General features: G+C 36.6%; 1 protein-coding gene across 6 annotated transcripts in view; it reads left to right on the top strand.

The window, feature by feature from the left end:
- The window catches only part of LOC115232613 (WD repeat-containing protein 5), a 46172-nt gene extending 24561 nt beyond the window's left edge, over positions 1-21611 (top strand). For 5 of the 6 annotated variants that reach the window (XM_029802600.2, XM_029802598.2, XM_029802599.2 and 2 more), the window contains exons 3-15: positions 3318-3464; positions 8858-8954; positions 10117-10190; positions 11001-11090; positions 11310-11399; positions 12232-12315; positions 13358-13413; positions 13524-13570; positions 14287-14362; positions 16173-16206; positions 19964-20038; positions 20159-20246; positions 21124-21611. In XM_029802600.2, the coding sequence (XP_029658460.1) occupies positions 3318-3464; positions 8858-8954; positions 10117-10190; positions 11001-11090; positions 11310-11399; positions 12232-12315; positions 13358-13413; positions 13524-13570; positions 14287-14362; positions 16173-16206; positions 19964-20038; positions 20159-20246; positions 21124-21224 (1059 nt within the window). In that variant the 3' untranslated portion in view covers positions 21225-21611. The remainder of the gene's footprint in view (positions 1-3317; positions 3465-8857; positions 8955-10116; positions 10191-11000; positions 11091-11309; positions 11400-12231; positions 12316-13357; positions 13414-13523; positions 13571-14286; positions 14363-16172; positions 16207-19963; positions 20039-20158; positions 20247-21123) is intronic. The other variant, XM_036499134.1, reaches the window with a different exon arrangement.
- Positions 21612-23900: the final 2289 nt, after the last annotated feature.

Below are 23900 nucleotides of genomic sequence, written 5' to 3'. Positions count from 1 at the left end.
ATTGGATCAGTTGGAAAGAGATGGTAATTTCATAAAAGTGTGAGAGGAGAGTGACTGATGATTAGAGATTAAATTAGTGGTGGATGTAGTGAGTGATTAAAAAGGCATGGCTGTGATGGATGGTAACTGTCAGTATGTAGAGAGATATAAATGGCTCAGGAAAGAGGGGGTGACAAGCAGCAACAAAGGAGGTGTGGAGAGCAGCAATATCACATCATCATCATCATCATCATTTAATGTCCGCTTTCCATGCTAACATGGGTTGGACAATTTGACTGAGGTCTGGCGAACCAGATGGCTGCACCAGACTCCAATCTGATCTGGCAGAGTTTCTACAGATGGATGCCCTTCCTAACACCAACCACTCCGAGAGTGTAGTAGGTGCTTTTACGTGTCACTGGCACAAGAGCCAGTCAGGCGGTACTGGCAACGGCCATGCTCAAATGGTGCTTTTTATGTGCCGCCTGCACAGGAGCCAGTCCAGCGGCACTGACAACGACCTCGCTTGAATGTTTTTTCACGTGCCACCAGCACAAGTGCCAGTAAGGCAACGCAGGTAACGATCTCGCTCGAATGGTGTTTTTTTACGTGCCATCATCACAGAGGCCAGCTTGTTGCTCTGGCAACAATCTCACTCATATGGTACTCTTAGTGCTCCACTAGCACAGATGCCAGTCATCAAATTTGATTTCGATTTCACTTGCCTCAACAGGTCTTCGCAAGCAGAGTTTAGTGTCCAATGAAGGAAAGGTACGCATAAGTGGAATGGTTACACCCCTGGCATAGGCCATGAGGTTATGGTCTCACTTTAGGTGGCCGAGTCTTCTTAAGCACAGCATATTTCCAATGGTCCTGGTCACCAGTCATTGCCTTGGTGAGGCCCAGTGTTCGAAGGTCATGCTTCACCACCTGGGTCTACCTCTTCCACAGGTTCCCTCAACTGCTAGGGTGTGGTATTTTTTCACACAGCTATCCACATCCATTCTCGCCACATGACCATACCAGCATAGACGTCTCTCTTGCACACCACAACTGATGCTTCTTAGGTCCAACTTTTCTCTCTTGACACTATCAATCTGTCGAGTATGCACACTGACATTACATACATGCTCCATTGGAGCATACTGGCTTCATTCCTTGCAAGCTTACACATGTCCTCAGCAGTCACGGCCCATGTTTCACTGCCATGTAGCATGGCTGTTCGTACACATGCGTCATACAGTCTACCTTTTACTCTGAGCGAGAGGCTCTTTGTCACCAGCAGAGGTAAGAGCTCTCTGAACTTTGCCCAGGCTATTCTTATTCTAGCAGCTACACTTTCAGTACACCCTCCCCAGCTACTGACTTGGTCACCTAGATAACGGAAGCTATGAACTACTTATAGTTTTTCTCCCTGGAATGTGGCAGAAGTTGTTCTCTGCACATTTTCAGTGTTATTTATTGCTCCTGAGCATCTGCCACATACAAAAACTATCTTCCTAGTTAGCCTTCTTTTGATATTGCTGCATCTCTTATGTATCCATAGCTTACACTGGGTACATCTTATAGAGTTTCTACCTATGCCTTTTCTGCAGATCAAGCAGTGCCATCAACCTGAAGGGATTTGTGGTTTGCCTGCCTTCCTACTTATTAGGACTTTGGTTTTAGCTAGATTGACTCTAAGGCCTTTCGATTCTAATCCTTGTTTCCTCACTTGAAACTTCTCCTCTAGTTCTGATAGTGACTCAGCTATTAGAGCAAGGTCGTCAGCATAGAGGAGTTCCCAGGGGCATCCTGTCTTGAATTCCTCCATTATTGCCTGGAGAACTATGATAAGGGGGGAGGGCTGAGGACTGAACATTAGTGGACCCCTACCTCTACCCTGAATTCTTCACTGTACTCGTTGCCAACCCTCACCTTACTGACAGCATCCCTGTACATTGCTTGCACAGCTCTCACTAATCATTCATCTATCCCTAGTTTCCTCATTGACCACCAGATAAGGGATCAGGGGACCCTGTCAAAAGCCTTCTCCATGTTAACGAAAGCCAGGTACATGGATTTATCTTTTGCTAGATATTTCTCATGCAACTGTCTTACCAGAAATATAGCATCGGTGGTGCTTTTCCCTGGCACGAACCCAAACTGACTCATCTCTAATTAGTTGGGCTATGACCCTCTCCGTGACCTTCATTACCTGGTCCAAAAACTTGATACCTCTTTAATTATGTAAAGCTTCACCTTTACCTTTGTAGCAGTTGACTATTATGCTGCTACATCAGTCATTTGGTATGACTCCTTTGTGTATCACCTGGTTAACTATATGGGTGACTAGGCTATAGCCGGCACTGCCAGATATTTTGAGCATCTCTGCAGTATATATGTAGATTGATCAGAAAGTAGGAAAATGATATGCAGGTGTGAGACTTGAGGGGAGGAAGAGAGTGATGTTGCAGAAATGGAGGTACGCACAGGTGTCTATAGTGTGTGGGGCAACAAGTGGAGGCATCAATAGCAGATATGAGAGGGTGTTGAGAATGACAGCTTTACTTGTCTCCTGTACATGCTAGAAAAATGGAAATAATATTAGACATTAACTATTTTTGTCACTGCGTATTTATTTCGACTGAGATTATTCTAATGCTCCATGTATTTGAGCACAATCCAGCTCTCTTGACTAAAATCTTTTTGTTTTCCCCAAATAATTTTGAAAAAGAAATTTTGAAGAAGAAACAATATTCTAAGGTTTAATAATATTTTTATAAAGTGATTTTTAAAGTTGGTTTTATTATCAATTTAGTATTTCATCTTATACTCAATAGCTGATGGAAACTTGTGTATTTATCACATATTCTTCCCAATGAAACATTCAACTAAAATTTTTTTTGTTAACCCTGTTGATACCAACTTGCCTGAAACTGCCCTGGTTCTATGAAATAAGCTTCTTATTTTAAATGGATCTAAATGAAAACTTCACTCCAAAGTTTTATGTTAATTTATATTTCAGACACCAGTTTAAAAAGGACAGTGATTTTATTTATAGTGTATTCCAAAAGAAATATGGTAACAAAAGGGTTAAATGTTTAGATTTCAAAAGCACATACATCTGAAGTAATCCTTAATTTAGAAATAAAAAGATTTAGCTTGAATCCAGTCTGATAGTATGTAGATATTCAGAAAATAGATGCCTGAGGAAAATTAGAGATCAAAACTGGTTAAAACATAGTGTATTTCTTAAACTTTACATCTCTAAACATAAAGTGAAATAGTCTGAAAAATTATGATTACCCTTGTTATTTGTATAATTTCATTTTTTTTTATACCTGATTTATCTGCAGGTGAGAATGCCAAGTGAAGAAGGCAAACATGGTGATGGTGGAGACCAGAAGCCTGTGTCTCAGAATAATTCTAGTCTGTCATCAACAGCACCTCCACCAACTTCAGCCACTGGCGGAACTGGCACAAAATCACAATCACAACCCATGGTAAGTGTTCTTCACTTCTTTCTGAAAGGTGTTTTTCAAATAAATTGAAACTTTGTGTTAGTTAAACAGAGATTGCAGTACAATGTCCATAAACATTTTGGGTTCTCTTAGATTAACTAGGTTAGTTGTTAGAGGGAAATCTGCAGAAAAAGGTGGTTTTCAGAGTTACTTTTTTACTTGTTTCAGTCATTTGACTGTGGCCATGCTGGAGCACCACCTGTAGTCGAGCAAATTGACCCCAGGACTTATTCTTTGTAAGCCTAGTACTTATTCTATCGGTCTCTTTTGCCGAACCGCTAAGTTACAGGGACGTAAACACACCAGCAATCGGTTGTCAAGCAATGCTGGGGGGACAAACACAGACACACACACACATATAATGACGGGCTTCTTTCAGTTTCCGTTTACCAAATTCTCTCACAAGGCTTTGGTTAGCCCGGGGCTATAGTGGAAGACACTTGCCCAAGGTACCATGCAGTGGGGACTGAACCTGGAACCAGGTGGTTTGTAAGCAAGCTGCTTACCACACAACCACTCCTACATAATCTAAAGTGTATATGTGATTTATAAAGAGTTATCTGTTCAGGGGAAATGAATCACACCTCTTAGTTATTGTGTATTCTTCAGTTTTTGGCATTTAAATAAAAATGTTCGACAATGTTTATCATTCTTTATATGAGTGTAGTCTCTACAGTTTACAAGAGACTTCAGAATAGTAAATAACATTGTGTATTATTTGTGTGTGTGTAAATAATAATAACAGGCAGAAAGCAGGTGTAGTATCCAAAGCCTTATAGGACATACATTTCATCAAGATGGTGAAATGACTACATAACAGTAGTAGGAGCTTGATGCAACTATGAACTTCGCCTCATCAGTGTTCTGCAATATATACAACAATCAATGTGATAGCTTCATATATACACTATATAAATTATCAACAACCTCGTGTCTCATAGGATTGCATGGGACAAAATAAAGCATTATATTGAGGAAGTCTGGCTAATTCCATGTTTCCCCCAAAACCAAATATGTGTGATGTGTGAGAGAGAGAGAGAGAAGAAAAAACTTATAAAATCATGAAAAAATTTGTAAAAGGAGAACACTAATCAAACTACTGTTTATTATTACCAGCATGATGTTCCTTCCAAGGTTCCCAGAATCTTGCAAACCAAATACAACTATATATATATATATATATATATATATAACCTTCAGGTAGATGACCCTGCTCAGTCTGTAGAAAAGGTGGAGATAGAAACTCCATAAGATGTACTCGGTGTAAGCTCTGGACATGTAAGAGGTGCAGCAGTATCAGAGGAAGGTTAACGGGGAAAATAGTGTTTGTGTGTGGAAGGTGCACGGGTACAATAAACACTGCAAATGTACAGAAAATAGACTCCATCAAATGCCAGCAGGGGAAAGATAGATTAGCTTCAGTAATCTATGTGACCAAATCAGTAATGGAGGTGGATACTCCAAGATGGTGCCAGAATAAGAATAGGCTGGGCAAAGTTCAGAGAGTTACTACCTCTGTTGATAACAAAGAGCTTCTCCCTCAGAGTGAAAGGCAGACTGTATGATGTCTGTGTGTGAACAGCCAAGCTACACAGGTATGACTACCAAGGACATGCGTAAGCTTGAAAGAAATGAAACTAGTACACTTTGCTGGATGTGCAATGTCGATGTGGTTTGCAAGAGAAACAGCTGCATTGGTATGGTCATGACTTGGATGAATGTGAACAGTTGTTTGAAGAAGTGCTAATCTCTACCAGTGGAAGGAAGCTGTGAAAGGGGGAGACCCAGGAAGACATGGGACAAGGTGGTGAAACATGATCTTTGAACATTGGGCCTCAGAGGCAATGACTAGTGATGATTTATTGTCCTTCTCTTGCTCCAACTCTACTTGTTTCATTTGGCTCAAATTTAGGTCTGCTTTGGTCTAACAAGATCCAAAAGTTTTAAATCTGTTCCTTCTAATGATAACATTGTTGTTTCCAGGTTGCACTACAAAGTTTGCCACTTCTGGTTTCAAACTATTATCCTTTTTTTATACCATACATCTGATCTGTGGAATAGGCTATATAGGATACAGTGCATGGATTTGACATCCCATCAAAGCAGCAAGTCTTCATAACCTATCCACATGAAGAATGATATGGTAACTGAACAATGGTCACAATAAAAACAACTTTTCTCTTTTGAGATATAAGGTCTTTAATACCATTTGACAGCAGTCTTTTATAAGAGTAAATTAACTATAGAAAGGAGAAGAGATTATCAACATGAAATTGTGGAACTTTGTGTGACACTAGAACCTTGGATACATTAGTCCAAGGGAAAGATACTTATAATGCCAACATAATTTATGTCCACTGAAGTTAAATAATAGGTAGTCTTTTTTTTGTTTGTTTTTTAAGATTCTGATGCAAAAAGCACTTGAAAAATTATAAAGTTTTACTTAATGTTGATGATTTTACAGCTGGTACACTTTTTACATTTTAGCATTCAGATTGCTTGTCATGTGTATTGTTTTTATATGTATTGTTTTGAATGAATCACACATTATTTTGTAGCTTTGAGATTTCAATGGTGCATTTGTATATTGTAGAGTAGATATGAGAGATGGGATTTGGTCAGTTTTAACATAAAACATGTAGAATATTTGGGCTGTATATGGCCAGATTAAACATAAAAGGATTAAGCCTCCATTACAAAAGTCCAAAAGTCACTTTCAAATTGATTTTTGCTTCATTTAGGATGTATGAACTTTTACAATGGATTTTAGACAGCAGTTATAACAAATCTGGTTAAGCACTTCTTTTCTATACATCTTAACACTAAAAAAATGTCAGTAAATATATAGAGATTTTCTGGGATTTCATAGCCCAAAATTAGAGGTGTGCATTATATATATTCATCAATGATGATGATGAATACATACTCATCATCATCATTGTTCTATACTTGTATGGGGCTGAGTTTTCTATTGCCAGACACCCTTCCTAAAATCAATCTCTTCCTATAAATCTATCCCTACCTGTTTCCAAGGTAGATAATAATCTTCTAGTTCAGCAAACAAGACATAGTCCAGACATAGCTATGCAAAGAACTGGAAACCAATACTACAGTTTGAATAAATCTTTTGTTTATAAAGGTCACACAACATTAGCTTGCAGTGGATCGCAAGCAAATGACACCAGCCACATGGACAATGAGCCATTGTTTACAATCAGTGAACATATAGGAAGATGAAGGGAACTATGAACTTACACATGCATATGCACACAACAGGCTTCTTTTAGTTTCTGCTTACCAGATCTATTTATAGGGCTCTGGTTAGCTCAGGGTTATAGTAGAAGACACTTGTCTTAAGTGCCACATAGTGGGACTGAACCTGAAACCATGTGGTTGGGAAATGAACTTCTTAATCACACAGCTATATCTGCAATGAACCTAATTAGAATAACATTCTCCATTCAAATTTGACTAACTTTGAAAAAGAAAAAATAGTGTAATATTCAACAGGCACAGGTGAGGCTGTGTGGTGAGAAGCTTGCTTCCCAACCAGATGGTTCTGGGTTCAGTGCCACTGTACGGCACCTTGGCAGGTGTCTTCTACTATAGCCTCGGGCCAACCAAAGCCTTGTGGGTGGATTTGGTAGACAGAAATTGAAAGAAGCCTGACATGTGTGTGTACGTACGTCTTAGAGCCTGTATTTAAATCCCTCATAACTTAATGGTTTAACAAAAAAGTGACCAATAAAATAAGTACCAGACTTGAAATAAAAATAGTACTTGGGTATCGATTCATTCTACTAAAATTCTTCAAGGCAGTGCCCCAGCAAAGCTGCAGTCTGATGACTGAAACAAGTAAAAGAATAACTTTTTTTTTCTCCTATTTGGAACCTCCCAGTCTGTGCTAACATAAAGAGAGGAGAGAGTATTCTGACATTAATGTCTTTATCGAGAGCATTAAACTAAGTCAGATGTGTTCGTTCTGTGTTACACTTACTGCTGTATTCTGTTTTATATATACTAATTACTCTTGCGCCTGCGTGCCAAGACCAAAATCAGAAACGTCCTGATCAAGGAGATGTTATTTGCTGATGATGCCGCTCTGGTAACACACACAGAAGAAGCCCTCCAAAGGCTCATTAACTGTTTTGAGCAAGCATGTAACGACTTTGGCTTAGCTATCAGCCTTAAGAAGACCAACATCATGGACCAGGCTACATCGGACATCCCAAACATACATATTGGAGACCACAGATTACAAGAGGTGGAGAAGTTTACCTATCTGGGCTCTACCGTCACCTACAACCTATCCCTTGACGCTGAGCTCAGTATACGCATTGGCAAGGCAGCTGCTGCGATGGCCCAACTCTCCAAACGGGCTTGGGACAACAATAAGCTGACCAAGACCACGAAAATGAAGATCTACCAGGCATGTGTACTCAGCACTCTACTGTATGGAAGTGAAACCTGGACGCTATACACACGCCAAGAGCGTCGCCTAAACATCTTTCACCTGCGCTGCCTCCGAAAAATCCTCCGCATCAAATGGCAGAATCATATCCCCAACAAAGATGTCTTCAGGCAAGCAGGAATACCAAGCATGTTTGCACTCCTTACACAAAGACGTATGAGATGGCTTGGGCATGTTAGCCGTATGAAAGATGGCAGAATCCCCAAGGACATACTCTACAGAGAGCTTGCTAGGGGTACTAGGTCTGTGGGTAGACCGATCTTACGTTACAAGGATGTTTGCAAAAGGGACATGAAGGCCTGCAACATCAATATTAGCGGTTGGGAGGCAGTTGCCGGCAACCGTGGAGAATGGCGACGTACCGTAAAAGAGGGAATACAAAGGAGTGACAGAGAGAGAGAGGAGAAATGGAAAGAAAAGAAGAGACGTCAACAAGAGACTATGGCATTACAACCAGCCAGGAACAGTCTTCGCTACATTTGCAGTACCTGCCAGAGGGAGTGTTTGTCCAGGATAGGACTACACAGCCACAGCAGGAAATGTATCAGGACATGAAATATAAAAGCCGGACTAGACTACTTTATGCGCAACTCCATTGTCTCCCGAGACAGAAAGGATGCCAACAATACTAATTACTAGAAATGAAGTGTTAGAATTATTTCTTATCAAAACAATGCAACCCCAATTTCTTTCAATCTCACTATTTCAGTGTCGCAGAGAAAAGGTTTTGTTTCATTATGAAAACCTTGTTGGGAGATTTTGTTTTCATGTTCTTTAATATAATGAGCTAATAACATTTTATTAAACTGATGTTAAATTCTTTTTCTGATTGTGATGAAGTTGGTTTGTGAAAGATTTCTAATCATAATTATAATAAATTCTTTCCAATTACATTTTCTTGTAGAAACCTAATTATACACTAAAATTTACTCTTGCTGGTCACACCAAAGCAGTTTCTTCAGTCAAGTTCAGTCCGAATGGAGAATGGTTAGCTAGTTCGTGTAAGTTTTCTTCCCTAATTTCACAGAAGCTCTTCATTGATTGATAATTGATTCTTTAAGATTACCATAAAAAAGATAAAAGCCTCCCTACTCTGTTTGTGTGCTTGATCACTCCAAACTTAAGATTTATATTCTAGAAATCAAATGTAGCATGAAGTTAATTTTATAAATCTTTTTCTCTTGTATTTATTATACAAGGTCTGATCAATAAGTATTTGGACTGTTGCCATAGTAACAAAGCTAAAGCCCACAGAGTGATGCTGCTTGGCAGAGATTGACCTTGACCTCTGTTCTGCATGTGCTTTAAGTTTTCAAGTTCTAGCTCACTTCCGCTGTTTACAACAGTTCTTCAAAGTAATGTAGTGTGATTGTTGCATTGACCATGACAGAGAAAGTTGTCATGGCGATACCTGCTCAGAGGCCTACACCAAGTTGCAGGAAGTGTATGGAGAGGAGTGTATGACCCGCACACGAGTGTACGAGTGGTTCAGAGGTTTCCAAGATGGCCAAAAAAATGCCGATTGTGATGAACGTTCTGGGAGGCCAGCAACCAACAGAACTGAGAAAAACATCACAGATGTGTATGTAGCTGTGAGGGGAAATCATTGAATCACTATCTGTGAGTTATCAGAGGATGTGCAGATTAGTTACAGTTCAGTTCAGTCCATTATCACTGAAGATTTGTGTATGAGACGTGTGTCTGCCAAGTTTGTGCCAAAACTGCTTTCAGCTGACTAAAAGGTCACCCAGTTTTCAGTTGCACAAAATCTCCTTGATTCTGTCAAGAATGATGAAAACTTTGCATAGGCCTCTGAGCAAGTACCGCCAAGCTTTTGGCAAAATTCGATGCAGATTTTCTGCTCAACTTTCTCTGTCATGGTCAATGCGATGAACACACTACACACATTACTTCCAAGCACAGCTGTAAACAGTGGAAGTGAGCTAGACCATTAAAATTTAGTGCGCATGTACAGCAGAGTTTAAGGCCAATCTGTGCCAAGCAGCTTCACTCTGTATGCTTTAGCTTTGTTACCATGGCAACAGTCTGGATACTTATTGATCAGACCATGTACATATTTTATAATTGTGTTATACTGGTGTGTGTTTTTAATATGTTCAATAAATAGAGTAGTCTTAGACAAAAATTTCTATTCAATTTCAGCTGCTGATAAATTAGTCAAGATTTGGGGTGCATATGATGGAAAATTTGAGAAGACTATCAGTGGACATAAACTGGTATTATTTTTTGTGTTTTATTGCATTTGATTTATTTTATTTATTTGTTTTATGAAGAATATTTATTTTATTTGCTTCCACTTAGGACATGTGGTGAATTGGGAGTTCTTAAAGGACTTTAATGAATAGTTGTCACTCTGTAATAGTCCAGTGTATTATTGTGTAATGGTTGTTGCTACTAGTATTCTTTAATTTATATAAAAAGTCAATGCGCACCCTGTTTCACTTACTTCGTCTAACAGTGGCTATCTCTCCTGGACTGATGTTGTTCAGCTGGTGAACATTTGTGCATCAAGAATTTAATATTGAATAAACTGTATTAACACAATAGCCATCACATGTAACCCTTACTCTGAATACAATATCTGAAAGCTGATCTAAAGTCAAGTACTGCCATGACATTTCTACCATAGAATAGTAAAGTATTTTTTAGTTGAGGTTAATTACTGCAGTGATATCTTTCCATATCTATAACAGGAGTTAAAACTAACACTGCAAGTTAAACAATTTCTCAATTTTATGATGCTGCCACTGTTTATAGTAGTGGAGTTATTCCCACTCTTGTGGTACCTAGTAACAGTTAGGCAGGCTGGATAATTTTGGGGTTAAGTGCCTGGCAAATAACAGGGTACAAAATGCCAACATTACACCTAAATTGTCTAACACTCTTTACACTCATGAGTGTTTACAAATAACAAATCTTCAAGAATGTTTCTGGCACATTTGAAAGTGTGTGTTTGTGTTTGAATACATTTTAAATGCTATATTCACAGTCATTATTGCTTGCTATCAAAAGTTCATTGTTTGCAGGGTATTTCAGATGTAGCCTGGTCTACAGACAGTCGACTACTTGTCAGTGCCTCTGATGATAAAACACTGAAAATATGGGAACTGACTTCAGTAAGTAGATTGTATAATTTTTTTTTGTGTTATCAATAGTTAAAGGATGACTGATAAATCTTTAATTGTAATGATTGCAATAAATGATTGCAATTGAAATCTCAAAGCTGTTATAGTTTCTAGTTTGGCTTGATACTATTTCAGTATTGTCTAGTTCCAATATTTACAATATTGCATTAACTCAGGATTGTTGTTTCTTTCTCCTTCCCCTTGTTTTAGGGCAAGTGTATGAAGACATTAAAAGGACATAGTAATTATGTATTTTGTTGTAACTTTAACCCACAGTCAAACCTCATTGTATCTGGTTCAGTAAGTTATAATCTTTTCTTTATTTTATTCTCTTATCACAGTTTGTGTGATAGTTAATACTATTGCTTTTAATAAAAATAATGATAATAATAAAGGTTGATAATAACAGTTAATTCTCCTTTATACATCAAATGATGATGTTATATCTCTCTCTCTACTCTTTTCTCCCTCTCTCTCCCTTATATGTTAACATTACATAGATTCTCCACATTCAATAGCCATACCTAGCTGCTCTTAAGCTCACACTCTTTGCACATGTTACATGCATTAACTTGGTGTATGCTTTTAATACCCAGCCAGTCCTTTCAGCTCATTTGTACTTTGCTCCTTAAGTTAACATTGTGAATTGAATAGATCATGCATGCTTTATTTCTCATCAGTATCACACTTCTCACACAACCTTAATATGTCTGTCTTTTACAACACGATATAAATTATTGCCAACAGAATCAACAGCTTCTTGAACTTTAACTCCTTCCTTATTCTTGTGGCAATGTTATCACTAGAGCTGTCCCCAGCATCCCATAGTTAACAGAAAATTACTATGCATATTAATCTCTCTGAACAGTGCAGAGATTTCACTTCATAGAGACTTCAAATGGGCAGTTTCTGAAAATTCCCACTTTAGCATGAATTGTTAGGGTGGACAAACAAAATAATGATATGTATTTTGCTACAACATCAATTGAAGAATTAAAAACCATTGTTGATTGGTCATCAACTGAGTTAATCATTCACTCTCTCACACCTCTGCTTCAAAAAGTAAAGATTTAATACATGATAGAAATAAGTTTAATTCTATGAACTAACTCTCTTCTCTAAATTCAACTAGTTTGATGAGAGTGTCCGAATATGGGATGTAAAGACAGGAAAATGTTTGAAGACTCTCCCTGCTCATTCAGACCCAGTAACAGCTGTGAGTATCTTTATTATATTTCTTAAGTGACCATGAAACGTTTTTTTTTTGTTTGTGTTAACTGTCACAGCTAAGGCCATACTGAAACACTGATTTTAAATAATTAGGAAGTATGTGTTGTAGTTATAGATAATCTATGCTTCTTTAATGTGTGTATGTATATATACCCTCCACTTAATTAAAACTAGAGCTTCAAACCAGCAAGGATATCTAACTGGTTGCTTGATATGCTAGAAATAGCAACCAAATCTTTTTCAAATTATACCCATCCATTCTTTTACAAAAGAAGATAAGGGTATATTGGTTAAGGGAATTCTAGATAAAGTATCTAAAGAAAATGGGTTGTTCATGATTGGATCAGTGCCTTTGACTATAAGCTTGCTCTGATCAGAGTTGTCATGGTGTTAACAACATCAAGTATGGACTCTTAGAAAATAGTCATGAGTAAGGAATGTTTTAGTATTGAAGTTCTCAGTCACCATTTAGTTTTCAAGATTTTTTTATATTAATGATATTTTTCACAATATTTATTACCTTTAATTTTCATAATTTAAGTTTATCATCATTGTTTTAATATCAACTTCTCCATACTTGTATGGGTCAGATGGAATTTGTTGAGACAGGTTTCCTATCACCATATGCTTTTCTTGTTACCAACCCTCATCTGTTCCTAGTAAGGTAATATTCCCCATAGGCAGACATGTTTTCACAAAAGATTGGAAACAATGGGCACTGTTTGTATGACAGTGACTCTTGTTTACTGCAATCATGCCATGTCGCAACAGGAAACACTAATACAACACACACAATAGACTTTTTTCAGTTTCTGTTTACCAAATCCACTCATAAAACTTTGGTTGATCTGGGGTTATAGTAGAAGTCATTTGCCCAGGGTGCCATGCAGTGGGACTGAACCCGAAACTATGTGGTTGGAAAGTAAGCTTAACCACACAACCTCACTTGTATGACTGTGGGGTCAAGAAAATTTTTTTTTTAAATATTGGTTTATCAAATTAATTAGAAACATATTTTTTCTTTATAGGTTCATTTTAACAGAGATGGTTCCCTCATTGTATCCAGTAGCTATGATGGACTGTGGTAAGCTAGAAGACATTTTTTAATATGTTTATGGAATACCAAATGTATTATCTTGTATTTCTCATGTTCTTGTTCTCATTCTAATTTCTTGTTTGTCTCCTCTATTCAAGTCGTATCTGGGACACAGCATCAGGACAGTGTCTAAAGACATTAATTGGTGAGTTTTCATTTTGGAAGTTTCTTCTTTACTTATGTGAGTTTTAAATAGTTCAAATATCTACAGTAATATACACACAGAATGTAACTCCTTATTTATTATTGGTTCAAGTTATGCCACTATGATGATGGAACCTAGAACTCACAGAAGATATCAAACGTCACATACCTAGCCAATGAACGAACCTTTACATTATTGCTCAACTCACTAAAAATAGCAGCCAAATCTCTCTCAGACAACACTGCTGTTTTTCCAAATGCACACTTTGAAAAATGTAATCTGTGCTGCACAGTATCTAGAAAGGTGATCATGACATGAACACTTTTGTTCATAGGTCTCTTTCACTACATCAAAAAACATCTCACTTCTCAACAGGATATTGTAGAGGTAGTTAGTGACTGACACTGCAAACAATAAAGGGATGGGAGGAGCAATGTAGACATAAGTAATATTCTTTTTTTTTTTTTCTTTTTTGCTATTCATCCGTTTGTTCTTTTTCTTTTATCTGAAAAATAAAATTTATAATTTATCTTGGATAGTGTTTATGTGTGGAGCACATTTTGTTTGTCTTTTCTATTCCATCATTTCATTATTCATTATTCCTAATGTTTTACTATGTTACATAGGTAGGCAAATATATTTGTATTTTTGTATATTTATACACACATACAATAAGGATAATAAAGTACATCCTGTTATCAAATTTATATTTACAGATGATGACAACCCTCCAGTATCATTTGTGAAATTTTCACCAAATGGAAAATATATTCTTGCTGCTACACTTGATAAGTAATCATTTTACTTCTATTCACTGCATTCACATTTCTTATGCCTCTTCCTATCTACAGTTTTATTGGTACTTCCTCTCAGTCCTGTGAAACACACCCTACATACATGCATCCTCACGTACACATCAATGCAAACCACATAATGTTATTTGTTTAATATTTTTTTTAACAACTGGATAATGCCCTGCGTCTACCACTAGCCATTTGAATATTTCTTGCACTAAAAACATCAACTGAATTTCTGTCCAGTGTCCACGAACTACTATAACATAGTTTCTTTGTGGTTGTTCCACCTCCTAGGAATAACAACCAAATATCCCTATACTCAGGTAAACCGTATCAAAGAGTTTGGAACCTTGTTCAAAACCATGTCACATTATTGCTGATAATACTGTAAAATGATCAATTTACATAGCCAAAGAAAAAATTGGATGCACAAAAATTGAAGTAAGGTTTCTGCTAGACAGACCAAATACCAGTTACACAAACGATAAAGTGGAGTGTCAAGCAGGTTGCAGGCAGAATAAATACTGGTTATACAAAGGTACAGCTGACTGTAGATCCACCAGATCCTTGATACAAAAGATATGGGTGTTGTTTCTGGTAGACCAAATACTGGTTACACAAAAGGTGCAGTATGGTTTGTGGCAGATTGCAGGTTGACTAAATACTGAATATACACAAGATATAATGGAGCCTATTAGACCAAGTACTTAATAGACAAAAGGTGCAGTGGACTCTATAACAGACTGTACATGTTCGACTGTATTTAACAGCTTTAGCATCATTATGTGTAATCCCAACATGGAAAATGGATGTTAAATGGTGGTGATCATTATTATATCTGTATGTATGTCTTCATCATTGTTTTAATGTGTCCTCCATGCTTGCTGCATCGGTCAGATGAGTGAACGTTGGGGTAGTGTTTTTGCAGCTGCATGCCCTTGTTTTTACCATTCCTACTTATTTCTAAGTGGGCTAATAATCTCCCAGTCTATGAAACAACAAACAATCTGGACATGTCTTATGTGGAAAACTGGAAACAAATGACATAAGTTGAAAGAGCCTTTGATTTGCAAAGATAGCTTATGTCAGTAAGCCCAGGCATGCTTTCCTAGTGGACTGCAAGCAAATGATACCATCAGGAAACCATTGATTACAAACCAGTAAATATCATCATCATCATCGTTTAATGTCCGTTCTCCATGCTAGCAAGGGTTGGACGGTTCGACCGGGGATCTGGGAAGCCAGAAGGCTGCACCAGGCTCCAGTCTTATCTGGCAGTGTTTCTACAGCTGGATGCCCTTCCTAACGCTAACCACTCTGTGAGTGTAGTGAGTGCTTTTTACGTGCCACCTGCAGGTGCCAGGCGAGGCTGGCAATGGCCACGGTCGGATTTGTGCATTTTACGTGCCACCGGCACGGAAGCCAGTCGAGGCGGCACTGGCATCGGCCACGATTCGGATGGTGCTTTTTACGTGCCACCGGCACGGAAGCCAGTCGAGGCGGCGCTGGCATCGGCCACAATTCAGATAGTGCTTTTTACGTACCACCAGTAAATATGACTGAAATAAAAACTCACTCACACAAACACACATATAAACATATATATGATCGTCTCTTGTGTTTCTCTCTATCATTTTCCACAGTCTCCTCTATCTTGCCCACTTGGCAAGAAATATCAGCTGAATTTCCTTTCAATCTCCACAAACTACTGTAACACAGAGAGCTTCTGCATGATTGTATAATATCTTAGGAATAAAACCAAATATCGCTATAGTCATTACATTGATTGATAATTTTATTTTCAGTACTCTCAAACTGTGGGACTACAGCAAAGGAAAGGTAAGTACATAATTACTCTTAAATTTTGGCAGAGTGGTTAGAATGTTAGATAAAATATTTTACAATACTTGTTCCAACTTTCTGTGCTTTCTGTTCAAATCATGCCAAAGACATTTATCCTGTGCTATCAAGTAGTAGTATTATACGTACTTCCAGCTTTGTATATGGGCGTTTGTCGTATATGAGTAGATAATTGCAATGTAGTTTTCCAGGAGTGCCGGTACTCGAATATGCAACTGTTTCCCTGCATTATGAGATCTAGTTGTGTTTCCTCAGGCAATATATAAATGTTGTCTCTGTATGTTCAAAACCCTTGGCTTCAAGAACATCCTCTCTGTTGTGGTCTGAATTTAGTAGTAGTCACTGCTAGATCTCATAATGCAGGTAAACAGTTGCATAATCAAGTACCTGCACACTTGGAGAACTACATTGCATAGAAACAATTGTAATGATTAAAAAAATTATTATCCAGTTGTTCTCCTTCTTGTTGACTCCAATTTTTTCAATTATACATATAAATATAAATTTCAACAGTGTATCCATGCTAAATAAGATATACAGTATGCTATTCTGAATCAATACTGCTTCCATCACTAATAATGAATTTTTCCCTGCCTCACCAGCTATTTGTAACACCAGTGATTTGTTAATCACTGTTTTTCTATATCAGTAGAAGTGAAATTTATCTAAGTATGCAGTTGATAGTGGATGATGTGTGAAGATACAAAAATCATGACATAACAACTCCACCACCACTGCTGGATGCTTTTCATTTTCTACTGATATATTCCTGTGCTCTTTAGTATTATAGGTCTTTTACAAGAAGCTTTCTTAAGATAAATACTGCAGTTTTGCAGATTTCAGTAATATACCTGTGTTAAGTAAATATACAGAATCATCATCATCATCACATCATCTGGTTGAGCTTGCTTGGACATTTTTAATGCTCACATGTCATCCATCTCAGTCCTGCATTTGGGGAGGCATCCAGTATCTCTGGTGAGTTGATCTACATATATTGTGTTCAAACAACCTGCTCAAGTATGGCCATGCTTTGGCATCCATGAAACTAGATCACTTTCCAGCACTTGTTTATCTTGCCAACAATTTCCTGCAAACGCAAGCGCCTACTCCTTATAATGGTGGATTATGTTCATCTGAACATCCTCAGTTTCACACTTGCAAAAAGATCAATCTGATATCCAGCTTAGAAAATAACCAATGTTGCCTATGCTGACAATTTAGCACTGCTCACTGACACAATTTCAAATTGCACCCAATTACTTCATAGTCTAGAGTTAGTTGCACAAGATATTGGACTACTTGTTAATCCTAGTAAAACCAAGTTCATTAATCACAATCAATAAGGATTCATCACCATCAATCAAGTTGATGATTTCACATGCCTCAATTCTGAGATAGCCACATCTGAAAAGGATGTAAAAACTCAGACAGCCAAAGCATGGTTGGCCCTAAACAAAGTGGATGTTGTTTGACAATCCACCCTGTCAGACAACCTAAAGAGAAATTTTTTTTCTGTGCAACAGTAGTCAATCCTTTTATATGGCGCAACAGCCTGAACTCTTAGAAAAAGCTACTCTTTTTGCACATATTGAAAACCTAGAAGAAATGCATTCATATTCTTATAATTCACTATTATATATAAAAGCTTTCTAAATTTTAAGATATATACATAAAAAAATACCCCATGTTATGGGAACAGCAAGTTCCTGAAAAAGTTGCTGTAACATGAAATTAATTTTTCCATGATTTTCATGTTAAGTGATACTTCATTCTAATGGGTTTTTTTGAGACAACTGTAAACAACACACCCCATTTTTATGCCTGAAAATAACAATTTCTAATCTTAGACAATACAATATGTAGATGTAAATATTTGAAAAGAAATATGGTATGGAATAATTACAAATTATATTCTTGTAATAGTGTATATTTTTACCACAAAACTTGTTGAATACTGTATGTGGGGTAGTGGTCCTGGAGGATGAGGGACAATCTTTTAGCCCATCATCTGCTTGAGGAGTGGAGAGCTTTCCAAAGTTGATATTTGCATCATTTCTTTGTACAACTCAGTGTAATATCTGAGCTCATAATTTTTATGCTATTTTTGTGATTAGGGTTGTTATCAGCAAAAATTTGTAGACCTTCCTTTGTGAGTATCAGCTCTTTAGCAATATTCTTTGCAATCAAATTAAATGGAGTTGGTGGGATTTCTGTATTCTCAGTTTGCTCTTGTGCTAACAGCATTAACTCCTCATTAGATAAACTTTCTCTCTGGGACATGAGCAACTCAATCACATAATCCTCTATGAGTTTGATGTATATTTTTCCAAATATCATTCAAAGTTGAAGATTTTTCATACCATGCTCAACTATGTTAATCCACAGCATCCATTATGCACTCTTCAAGCAGTCTCTGATTGTAGGTTTATTCACCCTGTTAGTTGCTTTTGTTTGAAGGTTTTTCCCAGATAATATGCCATGAAGTTAGCTATCACACCTAGATCCATTGGCTGGAGCAAAGATGTATTGTTGTGGATATATTCTACTCTTACATTATCAAAAAGTTCATTTAAGTTTACTAGGTGGCTTAGTGTCTAAAAAGAGCAATGCAACTTTTTGTCTGCACAAAACATGTTTGTAATCACCTCTTCAAAAAACCTCTTAGTAATCTATACCTTCTTATTTGAAGACCAAATCAGAGGCAAGTTAAACTTTACATAACCCTTGCAGCCTTTGCATTTTCAGAGAATACACAAGCAGAGGATTTATTTCACATCAACAGTGGCTTTCCTCCCATAAAAAAAGCCTCAGACAATTTTTAGATGCTTTAAATTTTGTTGTTGATTTTTTTTTTCCTTCTCAAGAAATAAAATTTCTAGCTAACACAAGTTAGCTAGAAATTTTGAAGGAATCTGATGGCTGTTGGTAGAGGTGATATCTTACCATAGTATAGGCATATCTTACCAAAGTGCAGTTTCACCAACGTTGTGTATTTGCTCTGGTGTGTGTAGCCGCCTTCAGCAATCATTTTTTCTTTTACAACTGCTTAAGATACTTAGTAGTAACCTTTGTATCAACATTAGCTGCTTCACCAGCCAATTTTCATGTCGTGCAAATTCAAGTTGTTCTGAAACCAGCTTTCACTTGCCAGAAGGTTCTCATAACAAGTTTCACTTTCCTTTTGCTGCAAATTGCCATACAATCTTTTGGCTTTTTTTAAATTACCATTGTGCTTATTGGTGCAATGCATTGAATCTGATCCTCAATCCATACACCCATAAGCCATCCCATTTTAAGCATCATCTTAGATCTATGGAAAATAAGCCACAGTTGTTCTTACTGCAGAGGATATTTTTTCTCCTGCATCAAGCCTCTTTAAGACATCACGCTTAATATCCAGTATAATTTTTTTACAGTTCCTTTTTACACTACTGGTAGCCTTATGCCTCACCCACTAGATGGTAGGGTATTATGACAATGTAAAAAATTATTATTGATTATATAAATTGTATTTTCAGAATAATGCAGTGTCAATAAATGTCATCTTATATTTGTACAAGTCCTGCCAGACTCAGTGCTCTCTTCCATTTTATTTGTCTTACTGAATAAATACTAGTGATACACTAGTAGGAATTCAGTTATCTATATCCCCTTTCATTTCTTAAAATTAGAATTGACTCTGTTAGATATGATTAATTTGATAAAAACAAGAAATCTTTTCCAATTTTTTCAGTGTTTAAAGACATACATTGGTCATAAAAATGAAAAATACTGTATTTTTGCTAACTTTTCGGTGACTGGAGGGAAGGTCAGTTAAACTTTTGTTTTCTATCACATATATATATATATATATATATTAATTTTCTGTTTTCCTTTTCATTTCTAAGTGGAATAATATTTTTGTACTGACTTCTTGTTTTTTAATCAGTGGATTGTATCTGGGTCAGAAGATAATATGGTTTATATCTGGAATCTACAGACAAAAGAAATTGTTCAGAAACTACAGGGTCATACAGGTCAGTTATATTTTCCCTGGTTAGTACCACTTTCTGTCCAGAAAGCTTAACTATGCTTGAAATTGTGTTTCATCTATTCCAACTCTACAAGTACATATATGTGTATATCTCTTACTTGATGAATACACACTGTTTATCTGTTTACATTAGCTTCATGAGGAACTGAAATGTTACACAAATAGATATCATCACAACAGCCACACCAAAGTGAGTTGTAGGTAATTTTACCTGTTTTCATATGGTTATGGTTAGAAGAATGTAACCAAGTTATGCACTGACTGGTTTGAGCTTCTAATGCTTGAACCAATGGAATTAAGCCCAATCGTTCCCCGCCAGAAGGTCAGCCCACTGGAATTCTTTCCTTGCACAAGGTTTGCTATTGAAGAAGAATGGCATAAATTTGACCAGTAATCACAGAAAGTTTGTGAAGGCCATAGGATCCATCCATTACTCCAGAGCAAACAGCAAACTGATGCTAGGAAACAGTATATCGATCCTTTATCAAAGTTTTGTTACATCATTAGAAACTATCCTGACAATTTGGATGGAATGAATGGTGAGAGTTGGCTGAAATTTTGAAGGAATCTGATGGCTGTTGGTAGAGGTGATATCTTACCATAGTATAGACATGACAATACATAGAGTAGAGGTAGGTGGTATGATATATGATGATTACTAAATAAGTTGTAGGTTATTGTGGTATGAATGATATGATAGTTAATATAGATCATCATGGCAGTATAACGTGATAGTAGATCATAGTGATGTGAGCATGTAATGAGAAGGAATAATAACTAAAGTAAAATGATGATGGTATTAATGTCTTGGTTGTAAATGACTTTGAAAAACTTATACCATTGAATTTTGTATATTTCAGATGTTGTCCTCTGTTGTGCATGTCATCCTACAGAAAATATCATCAGTTCAGCTGCTTTAGAAAATGATAAAACCATTAAGTTATGGCGCAGTGATGTCTAGCTTTGGAGATCAAATGGAAATTTTTGAATTGTACATATTTCCTACACAGTGTGCTTACAGGAAAATCAAATTGCCTATCAAACCTCAGAGTTCACCGGAGAAATTGACAGGGAATTTCATGAATGCATCTCATTACTAAAATCAACTACAGCAGAATCATTTTTGAAGATATAAAGTCCATAACTTCATTGGAACTTTGTTCTTGTCTCAAATTGCCGTTGTTACATTCTTTTCCATTACCTTCACATTTCTCATACTTTGCAATGGACATATCTATATCTAAGTTTGATTCTATCATCATCATCAACCTGTACAATTTTTAAACAATTAGCTAATTACACTATTTAAATAAATAAATAAAAATGCTGTTGTTTTGAATGATTCTGAGTTCTGACTAAATGTTCTGTATTCAAAAATATTTTTCACTTTTTTATTTGGATCTCTCTCTCTTTTCATAAGGGAGACTTTTGTAAAGCCAATGTGATTGATGTTTCATTTGAACACATGTAGATCAATGTTTCTTGGAATGATGTGGGTGGGGAACAAATTCCAGACAGTTACAATTCTAGTGAAGACTGACAGGGCTGAATGCTTAGAGCATTCATGGGAAACAACATAGAATGGATAATGAGAAAAGGAAAGCTTAATGCATCACATGGAAGGGGTATGCAATTCAGGAAGCAAAGGCTCCAATAGTAGTGATGGGGAAACAGTATGAGTGGGAAAAACACTCTTAAGAGATGTTTTGTTGTATGGGCACAACATGAAGTTGGAAATAAAACAGACAGCATATGTGGTAGCTTTATTGTAAATGCTAGTTACAGACCTAACCTGAAATTAAAGAATAAAAAATAATTTCAAAAAAGTAAACAAGTAAACTTTGTATGAGAAAAGAAACTTTTTTTTAAAAAATATACTTAGTGTATCTCTTGTTTTTTAATCTCAGACTTGCTCCAAACATGAGATGAAAACAACCTTTAACTATAGAGTGGTGTACAAAGTTTTAGATATCAAAAGGAAGTTTATTACCCAATGCAATGTTTTCTCCAAATTATAATGTATCATCTTTCTACCAAGAATCTGGTGATCACTTTCAAGTGATTTCATTTTGCAAAGAACACTGACTTGTTGTAAGCAGTAATTATTTACTAATTGCTTTCAATCTATGTTGTGTTTCATCATAAAATTTAGTAAATAGTTGATGTTAATGATAAATATTTTAAATATATTCGATTAATTATTATTATTAAAAATCTTTTTGTCTCCTTTGAATGGAAAAAAAAACAAGAATCGTGCCAATTTTTATCGCAGTTGCTTCCAATTAATAATAGAAGACTCTATATCTGGATCTACCTGAATTATACCAGTAGTACTGTTTGAACTGAAAATGGTGTCTCTGTATGACTGTTCAATCTGTTAAAAATAACTTCCAAGCCTCCTTAAAATAACACCCTACTTTCTTAAAAAAGAGAAACATTAGATAATCTAGTTCTCCATCCAGTATGTAAAGAAGACAGAATGGTCATGGCTGGAACACTGCTTCACTTAATAAGGGATGATTTGGGTTTAAACAAGAACCAGGAGAAATACGACTACTTTATTACTCCTGGATTGTTCTTGCACATTTCTAACTTAGGTATTACCCATGTATTTATTGAGGTCCTTGCTACTAAAGTATTTGCATAGTTTCTACTTTGGTAAGTGACTGAATCTTCACTAGTTTTCAAGACTTTTGCAGTAACCATCTATTTCCAGTTTCTCATTCTTCACCAAGATCTGCCACACAAGTAGCAGATTTAGAAAAAGGTTGCTGCTCTTTTTCTTGGCATCATAGTGTACTAACAAAGCATAATTATGATACACACTCTAATAAATAACTGTAGAGAGTGTTACTTGGTGTACAGTGCAGTCATTTTTATTTAGCTTGAGGACTGACCTGATCAAAAGCAAACCTATGATTGTTGGCATTCCAGCCATGATATACCTATCGCTTTAGGCTTACATTTGGTTCAGTATGCCCCTTTTCTTGGTTCTGATTATTTAGCACCAATTATGAGTTAGTAAGAATGATGAATACAATTATAGTATTGGTTTTACAATGTTTAAAAGATGACAAATTAGTTAAGTTAATGAACTACTTTTGCTAAACTAGTGACTTAAAACTAAAACCCATGGCAGATCACTCTCACATTCCATTCTTTCTCTTGTGTTCACATTCCCACAATGTCAATTTGGTTAGATGAAACTGATCCTGATTTTTTTTATCAAGCAAAACTACAGAACCTGCCAACAACTACATCATTATGGAAAGAACTTTCTTTGCCAGTTGTTATCTACCAAACTGTTGCACATGTAGCAGAAACATGTTCATAGTTAGGCTCTTTACCTTTAGGTACCCACATTTTGGCTCATCACATGATGCTCAAATCCTAACTTTATGTGGGCTATCCACCACATCATATGACAGACTAGCCAAGTACACCACCATCAGCTACATAGGGGAAGCTTTTCCCGCTATTTCCTCAGTGATATGGGTCGTCATGATGGAGTTCAGATCTTCAGCATGAGAGCAGCTTTATTCCACTTTGCAGCGTTAGTGAGGAGAGAATTGTTAGCAGAGTTGTTTTGTTGCCAAGCTTTGTGTTTTTCCTGCATACATCTACATCTTCAAGAAGC

Source organism: Octopus sinensis, linkage group LG2, assembly GCF_006345805.1.
Source record: "Octopus sinensis linkage group LG2, ASM634580v1, whole genome shotgun sequence".
In the NCBI taxonomy this organism is placed as follows: domain Eukaryota; kingdom Metazoa; phylum Mollusca; class Cephalopoda; order Octopoda; family Octopodidae; genus Octopus; species Octopus sinensis.
Note: the sequence above shows the minus strand (reverse complement) of the source record. Positions and strands in the feature narration are given on the sequence as shown.